Source organism: Rhinolophus ferrumequinum, chromosome X, assembly GCF_004115265.2.
Source record: "Rhinolophus ferrumequinum isolate MPI-CBG mRhiFer1 chromosome X, mRhiFer1_v1.p, whole genome shotgun sequence".
NCBI lineage: Eukaryota > Metazoa > Chordata > Mammalia > Chiroptera > Rhinolophidae > Rhinolophus > Rhinolophus ferrumequinum.
In genome coordinates this window covers 8,183,597-8,192,267 of record NC_046284.1, presented here as the reverse complement: position 1 = coordinate 8,192,267, position 8,671 = coordinate 8,183,597, and the positions used below count along the sequence as shown (strand labels likewise).

The following is an 8,671-nucleotide window of genomic DNA, read 5'->3' as shown; positions in this document are numbered from 1 at the left end:
TAGATCGAAGCCTCAGAGTCACTTACCAGCCAGACGTCCTGCAATGTGGGGATGGTGCTTTCCCCAGGGGACCAGATTACATGCTTGACAGGTGTTATGGATTGAATTGTGACCCCTCCTCCCCCCAAAAAAAGATATGTTGAAATCCAAACTCCCAGGACCTCGGAATGTTACTGTATTTGGAGACAGTGTTTTTATAGAGATAATCAAGTTAAAATGAAAGTCATTAGTGTGGGTCCTAATCCAATAAAAGGGGGAAATTGGACACAGACGTGCACACAAGGACGCCATGTGAGGGCACAGGTAGAAGACAGCCATCTACAAGCCAAGGAGAGAGGCCTGGGACAGATCCTTCCCTCAGCCCTCAGAAGGAAGGACCCTTCTAACCTCCAGAACTGAGACAAAAGATTTCTGTTGTTTAAACCATCCAGTTTGTGGTACTTTTTAATTTACAACAGCCCAGAAAACTAATACAGCAGGTAAAACAGATTTCCTTCACTGGGAGCTGACAGTGTGACATATGGCTGCTCTTAGTTACTGAGGTTCCCCCCACCCCCAAGAAGTCCTTTCACCTTCACCTGAGTCCCCCACCAAGCAGGTATTCGAGGCTCCAGGGAGGGTGAGTCATTCTACAGAAGAGGCCTCCATCTCCGTGGCCATGCCTGTCTCTTCTAATAAAAGATGCTAGAAGTGGAGGAGAAAGAGAAGACTGGTGATAAAGGGTTACTTTATCAAAGGGCTTTAAGCACCTTTCTTTGGAACAGGGACTGCATCAAATGTCCTCACCTCAGTGATTCGCCACCAGAGTCTACTTGGGAGAGGGCAACTTTTCTGATTTCCACAATTCCCTCTTAATGCATTCTTGTCACTTATGAAGGCACATAAAATTCAGTGCTGACATGGAGGGGCTATTCTAAGGAGCTTCGAATGCTAAAGACTTAGTCATATGGACTGTCAGTGCTCCTTAATCAGTATTACTTAGCTATTGCTAAGGTTTTAGTAAGTCCATCAACAGCCTCTCACCTCCTCTCAGATCATTATTTCTTGCAGTTAGAGTGCCTATTATGGAAAATGTGTGCTGTCATCAGCTGCTTAAACATAAAATTATGCTCTGTATATAGTTGATGAAAGCACCTCCACTCAGCTCATCAGTTTTCAACCAGGACCAAAGAAATTGCTGTCTGATTATTCTGTTCAGCCCCATCAGTGAAGGAGCCCTTTCCAATCCAGTGTGTAAAGACTTGACCGAAATAGGTTTTTGTCTACAAAGGTTGATCCTGACACATGAGATGAAGAGCTGTTCGAAGTGGTTTAGGGAACAAACTTCATTTTACCAAAGTACAGCGTCTTCCTCACAAATCATTTTTGCTTTAATTTCTCTCCAGTAAGTTCCACTGCCTGAATCTGTGCAAAAATTGCAGCACTTGCAGCCAACATGTTGTACTGGAAATGAAATCAAACGTGTTGATTTTCTACTGGGATCCTGGAATTTTTTTCACAAAGGTTTTTTTCTTTTTTTTTTTTCTTTTTTCCTTTTTCCCTCAAAGAACCGTTACAGGGAAGCTGCCAGGTGAGCATCCTGGTTCCTAAGTTGCTCTGTCCTCACGGGCTCAGTCCTTTTCGCTCTGTACACTCTGTCCTAGGCCATCTCGTCCACACCACAGTTACCATCTTTATGCTGGTTATGCCCAAACACGTTTCTCTAGCCTACATCGCTCCTCCGAAATGCCAGACCTGTAGAGCCACCCACCTTTTGGACCCCTGCACTCACTCACTTGTTCCCCAGACTCCTCAGACTCATTTTGTACAGGCAAGTAAGAAATAAAAATCAGCAGCATCTTTTCCCTTTCATTACCTAGCATCTCAGGGAATGGCACCCACCGATTTGCCATAGTCTGCAACTTTTTCAATACCTACCTATCCCCAATGCCTTTCCCTTCCTACCCATATCAGTAGCCAAACCTGTTAACTCAGTCTTCTAAATCTCTTCTACCCTCTCTATCCTCACTCTCCAGTTATTTTGTGTTCCCTGAACGAAGAGGTACCCATCTGGGATTCAAATCTGCTGTGGAAGATTTGCATAGTGGCCCCATTCATAACTGGGTCTCCCCAAGTTTCTGAGGGAAGGCATTCCCTGGAGCCTTTTCCGGCAGATGTGTGGAATGGGCTTCCCTTTCTCAAAGAGAAGGGGAGAAGCTCTGCCATGCAGCATGGAAGCAGGTTGGATAGTGTTGGCACGCTGTGCCTCTCTACCCCCAGACCCTGGAACTCCACCAGGGGAAGATGGAGTAGGGGCTAAAATCCATGTTTCCTGCTTGGGAGGCATTTGCCATTGGCTATCTGGGAGACAGTGTGGGAGGCCTGAGCCTAAATTAGGAAGCAGGTGGGGTTTGTCTTTAGTGCCTCCCACCTTCCTTTCTTTATTCTTTTCTAATGTCCCTTGGTCTCTCAGTACCCTCATCCTGGCCTTAGGTGTGCCCAACCGTTGATTGCTATCTGAGCCACTTGCTATCTGAGCCACGTCCTCAAAGTCGTCCTGAATCCAAAATCAGCTCCTTCATCTCGTCCATTATTCATTCCCTCAGGGGATGGTGAATGAATTATGCAATGCAGTGGAGGTCAGCAGTGTGATGACACCCAAGAATGGTCATGGCAAAGGTCGGATTACTCAGCGTTCACAGGGGATGGCTCTTACTCAAAGGCTAAGAAATGTTACCTTTCTTTCCCTTACTCCTATCCCAGCCTTAGTCTCCAGAGTTGGGCTGTACTAGAGATCACACAGATTGACTTGGTCTAGTTTCAACTCTACCGCAAGAGCATGTCTCAAAAGTGGGATCAGAGCTATCTGGGCTATCACCTGAGTTTACTCTTGTTCACGGCCCTAATGAAATGCTAGCCCCAAGGGCTCGGCATTCGTGTAGCATAGTCATCGTCTGTGCACATTGGCAATTGCCCCAGGTGGGTAGAGGGCAAGACTGGTGTTCTGCTCCCACTCCCTTGCTCCCAAACTCCGAGTTTCTGTAGAGTCCTTCTCTTTTCTATCTCACCTGATAATTTATTAGTCCTTTGGATTAATTTTTTATTATAAAATAGGCCAGACATACACATGAGCAAAAAAAGAATGATACTGTATAGCCAATGCTTATACACCCACCACTCAGCTTAAGTAATTAAAAAGTACAAATGCAATTTGAAGTCCCCTCCCCATCCCACCCTGATTTCATTCTCCTGCCTCCTTCCCTTGGTAATTGCTATTCTGAATTTAGTGGTTTTCATTCCCATGCCTTTCTCTATTCTTTTGCTCAATTCGGATACGAGTATATCCATTAAAATACGTAATCTTGTTTCGCAGTCTCACAAAATGGTGTCACGCTATGAATTACGCTTCTGCAACTTGCTTTGTTCATTGTCTATTCTTGAGATCTATCCATATTGGTATATGTATTCCATTGTAGGATTATAGCACGGGGTATTTATCCATTCTGTTGATGGACATTTTGGTGTTTCCAGTTTTTTGCTTTTACAAACATTGTGGCTCTGAACATTCTAGTACATGCCTCTTGGTGCAATATATTCTCTGGGGCATTTTTTCCTTTTAAGAAGATTTTTTTTTGAAATAATTTTGGATTTACAGAAAAGTTGCAAAAATAGTACAGAGTTCCTATATAACGTCCACCCAGCCTCCCCTAATATTTAATATCACATAACTACAATACAATAATCAAAACCTCCAAAAATTAACATTGGCAACATTGTATTAACTAATTTACAGGCTTTGTAGAATTTCAGCAGCTAGAATAGTGTTTTTCAAACTTCATGCTGTGTCCCATTAATGTAGCAATTCTCAATTTTGGCTACACATTGGAATCACCTGGGAACTTTAAAAACTACTGATGCTGGGGTCACACTCCCCAGATATTCTAATTTGTTTGGGTTGTGGCCTTGGCAGTGGAGATTTAAAAGCTCCCCAGATGATTGTTATATACAGCCAAGATTGAGAACAGCTGCATTAATGGATCATAAAATCAATTTAATTAATCATGCTGAGCATTAAAAAATGAAATGGAATAAAATAGAAGATGTCATAGGGCTTTGCATGCAGGATAAAAATTCTTGCAGAAAACTTTTGCTTCAATTTTTATAAACATACATTGTGTTACAATTTAAAATTATTTCATAGTGTGTATGACTCATGACCAAAAATATTTCAAGCCGCTATCTAGGTTATAGATCTGGGAGTGAAATTGTTGGATAACAAAATATATGCATCTTTAACTTTACTGGATGTTGCCAATTTGTTTCCTAAGGTATTTGCAGTGAATTACACCCTACCAGCTGTGTATAAAAACTCAATTGTCCCATTTCCTTGCTAACACTTGATATTGTCAGACCTTTAAGATTTTTGTCAATTTGATGGGTATGAAATGGTGTCTTGTGGTGTCTCTCAGATGACTAGAATGGCTGAGTACCTTTTTACATGTACATGGGTCAGGTTTCCTTTTCTGGAAATTGCCTCTTTATGTCTTTTGCCCATTGAAAAACAACTTTTAAAAAAAGTTTATCAACATATTTATTATATGTTCTGTATATCAATCCTTTGTCAGATACCTGTGCCATGCATGTCTTCTAGCATTCTGTAGCTTGTCTTTACTCTTTTAAAAATGGTATTTGCTGTACAGTATTTTTATTTAAATGCAGTCACGTGTGTATCAACCTTTGACTTCATGGTTTGTGCTCCTTCTGTCTTTTTAAGATAAATCTCCCCTTACCATGAGGTTGTAAAGATATTCTTCTTTGTTTTCTTCTGAAAGCTTTAAAGTCGTGTTTCTCACAGTCTTGAATGTCTCCTTGGACTTTATTCTTTAATGAGATCATTGTAGATTCCCATGCAATTTTGGAAAAGAATACCGAGATCTTGTATTAGGGATCTTTCTAGAAACTCTGTCCAGTTTCCCCAATAATAACACTTTTCAAAATTATAGTATGATTTTACAACAAGGATGTTAGCATGGAAACAATCCACTGATATCATTCAGATTCTCCAGTTTTACTTGTGCTCGTGTGTGTGCGCGCGCACATGTGCGTGTGTATGTGTGTTCTATTCCATTTATTTCCTGAGCAGGTTCATGTGTCCACCGCCACCATCAAGAAACTAAGCAGTTCTTCCATCACTACAAGGGCCCCTTGTAACCACACTCACCTTGCTCCAGTGTCTACACACTTTGCCCCTGGCAAACACTAATCTGCTCTTCATCTCTGTAAAGTTGTCATTTCAAGAATGTTATATAGCTTTTTTTCCTCCCTGGCTGCTTGAGGGCTGGCCACCATCGTGAACGACACAGTAACTATCCGGACCAGGAAGTTCATGACCAATAGACCACTTCAACGGAAACAGATGGTCATCAACATCCTTTACCCTGGGAAGGCAACAGTACGTAAGACAGAAATTTGGGAAAAACTAGCCAAAATGCACAAGACCACACCATATGTCATCTTTGTATTTGGATTCAGAACCCGTTTCAGTGGTGGCAAGACAACTGGCTTTGGCATGATTTATGATTCCTTGGATTATGCAAAGAAAAGTGAGCTCAAACATAGACTTGCAAGACATGGCCTGTATGAGAAGAAAAAGACCTCAAGGAAACAGCAACAGGAACACAAGAACAGAATGAAGAAAGTTAGGGAGACTGCAAAGGCCAATGTTGGTGCTGGCAAAAAGTGAGGTGGAGATTGGACGACAGGAGTGAAGATTCATCAGTGACTTTATGGTGAGTGAGCAGATTTTTCATGGGAGGACTAATAAACTAAGAACTTAAAAAAAACCAAGCAAACAAAAAAATGGTATATAAATGGAATCACACAGTATGTAACTTTTCGGGATTGACTTTTTCATTAGCATATTCTCGAGATTCATCCAGTTTCTTGTCTGTATCATTGGTTCATTCCTTGTTTTGGTGAGTAGAATCCCGTATTATGGCTGGTACCTCAGTTTGTTTATCTAGTCACCCGTTGAAGGATGTCTGGGTTTTTTCCAGTTTGGGACTATTACGAATAAAGCTTTTATAAACATTCATGTACGGGGTTTTGTATGAACATTACTTTTAAAGTCTGGAAGAAATGTCCAAGAATGCAGTTGCTGGGTTGTATGGAAGTTACACATTTAGTTTGATAAGAAGCTGCCAGATAGTTTTCCAGAGGGGCTGTAGCATTTTATAATACATTCCCACCAGCAATGTATGAGTGATCCAATTTTTCCACCTCCTCCCCAGTATCTGACGGTGTCACTATTTTTATTCTAGGCATTCTAATAGGAGTGCAGAGATATCTCATTATGGTTATAGCTCACATTTCTTGATGGCTTATGGTGTTGAACATCTTTTCACATGCTTTTTGCAATCTGTTTACCCTTTTTGGTGAAATCGATCTTCACGTCTTCTGCCCACTTTCTAATTGGCTTTTTTTTATTGTTGAATTTAGAGAGCTCTTCATATGTGCTATATACAAGTACTTTGTCATATATGTGCTTTGAAAATATTTTCTTCCAGTTTGCAGCTCCTCTTTTAGTCCTCTTCACATGGGCTTTTGCAGAGCAAAAGTTTTCCATTTTGATCAGGCCCAATGTATTGATTTTTCCTTTTACAGATCGTCTAAGAACTCTTTGCCTAGGTCTAATTCCCAAAGATTTTTGTCCTATTTTTTCCTATAAGTTTTATTTTGTTTTACCTTTAAATTCATGATCCATTTGGATTTAATTTTTGTATAAGGTGTGAGGTTTGGGTCTATGTTCATTTTTGCCTATGGTGATCAGTTGCTCCAACACCATTTGTTGCAAAGGCTATCCTTCTTCCGTTGGATTTCTTTTGCACATTTGCCTAAAATCATTTGGGCATATTTGTGTGACCCTTCTTAGGTGTTTAACCTTTTCAAGGATTTAACTCCAGGTCCCAGTATCCATTGTCTTAATTTCCTTTGAGATATATAAAAGTGAATCATTATTTTGTAATGATACCAATATTGCAATTCACAGGGATTTTGCAACAATATCTAATTAAAACTGTTCATCAAGTTACTTTCTGCCTTGTAGGTTATATTTGCCATATATCAAGCACGCTAGGATCAGCTGCTATGTTAAGCACTTTATGTGTCTTAACCTCCTTTAATCTTCACAGTAACCTTGAAGGGAAGAGCAAATATCATCCCCATTTTACAAATGTGGAAACTAAGGCTTTGAGAGGTCAAGTAGCTTGACCAAGGTCACACTCTTGGTGTCTCTTTACCACCACATCACATCGATGGACATCTGTCGGAAGGCAGAGTTCAGGTAGTCAGAGGAGCTCTTTTTGGTCTGGGCTTTATATGTGAAGGAGGATCTTAACTCAGTAGGACCAAGGGTAGCCTTTTGACATGCAGAAGGAGGAAAAGAAGTTAGATATATTTGTTAGCACTTAGTGATGGGGAAGCTGAAGTTTAGAGAAGTTATATAACTGGCCCAAAGTCACAGGATAGTTAGTCCAGGACTCAAAACCATGTTGTTCTTATGATAGGCGAATTAAGTGTTCTTTCCCCAGACTAAGACCAACCCCTCCACTTGTGCTGTGGAGCCCATCTCTTTCTCCTTCTTGGGGATCTGTCTCTTCACCAGTTATTCTCTGTCATCTACGGGGGTAACCTCTTCTTTTGGCTATGTCTTTCATCCAGCAATTAAAATGTAAAAATGTCCAAAAATCTTCTTGTGTTTGAATATCCCTCCTCCTATCCTTAACTCGACTGCCTCTCAAGCTAATGAATTATCTCTCTCCTACTCTCATAGCCATCCTTCTGGAAGGAGTTGTCTGCATTCAATGTCTCTACTTACTTGCTGCTCACTCGCTCCCCTCTCACTGCAGTCTGGCTTCTGTTCTCAACATTTCTCATATCATTTCTTGTATACTGTTGTTACCAATGTCATCAACGACATCCTGGTTACTCAGTAGTGTTTCCTTTCTTATCTTCCTTGACTTCTCTGCAATAATCAATGAACTTGACTACTACTTCCTCTCCTAAGTGTTTTTCCCTTGGCTTACAAAACATGATGTTCTTTTTTTTTTCCTCCTATTTTTCTCTCGTTCCTTGTCTCTTTTATAGGTTCACTGTCTTCCCACTTAGTCACATTGTGTTATTTTTTCAGTACGTTCAATCTATTATTTTGTTAAGGACTCTTGTGTTTCTGCTCATGAAGGATATTGGTCTGTAGTGTTCTTGTGATGTCTTTGCCTGGTTTTGGTATCATGGTAATACTAGCTTCATAAAATTAATAAAAAAGTATTTTTCCTCTTCTATTTCCTGGAAGAGATTGTGTAGAATTGGTGTTAATTCTTCCTTAAATGTTTGGTAAAGTTTTCCAGTGAAACTATCGGGATCTGGACATTTATTTTTTTGGAGATTTAAAACCATGAATTTAACTTATCAATAGTTATAGGTCTATTCAAATTATATGTTTCATACTGAAGGAGTTGTGTTTTTTTTGGTGTGTTTTTTAAAGAACTTGTCTATTTTGTCTAAATTATCAAATGTATGTGTGCAGAGTTGTCTGTAGTATGCCCTTATTATCATTTTGAAGTCTGCAGGGCCTGTTACGATATCCCGTTTCACTCCTGATATTGATCATTTGTGTTTTTTCTCTATATATATC

General features: G+C 40.2%; 1 protein-coding gene across 1 annotated transcript; it reads left to right on the top strand.

Moving 5' to 3' along the window:
• The first annotated feature begins 5,332 nt into the window (after nucleotides 1-5,332).
• On the top strand, nucleotides 5,333-5,722 carry LOC117026542 (40S ribosomal protein S24-like). The gene has a single exon (XM_033113331.1). The coding sequence runs from the start codon at nucleotides 5,366-5,368 to the stop codon at nucleotides 5,720-5,722; it is 357 nt and encodes a 118-aa protein (XP_032969222.1). The 5' UTR covers nucleotides 5,333-5,365.
• The last annotated feature ends 2,949 nt before the right edge of the window (nucleotides 5,723-8,671 follow it).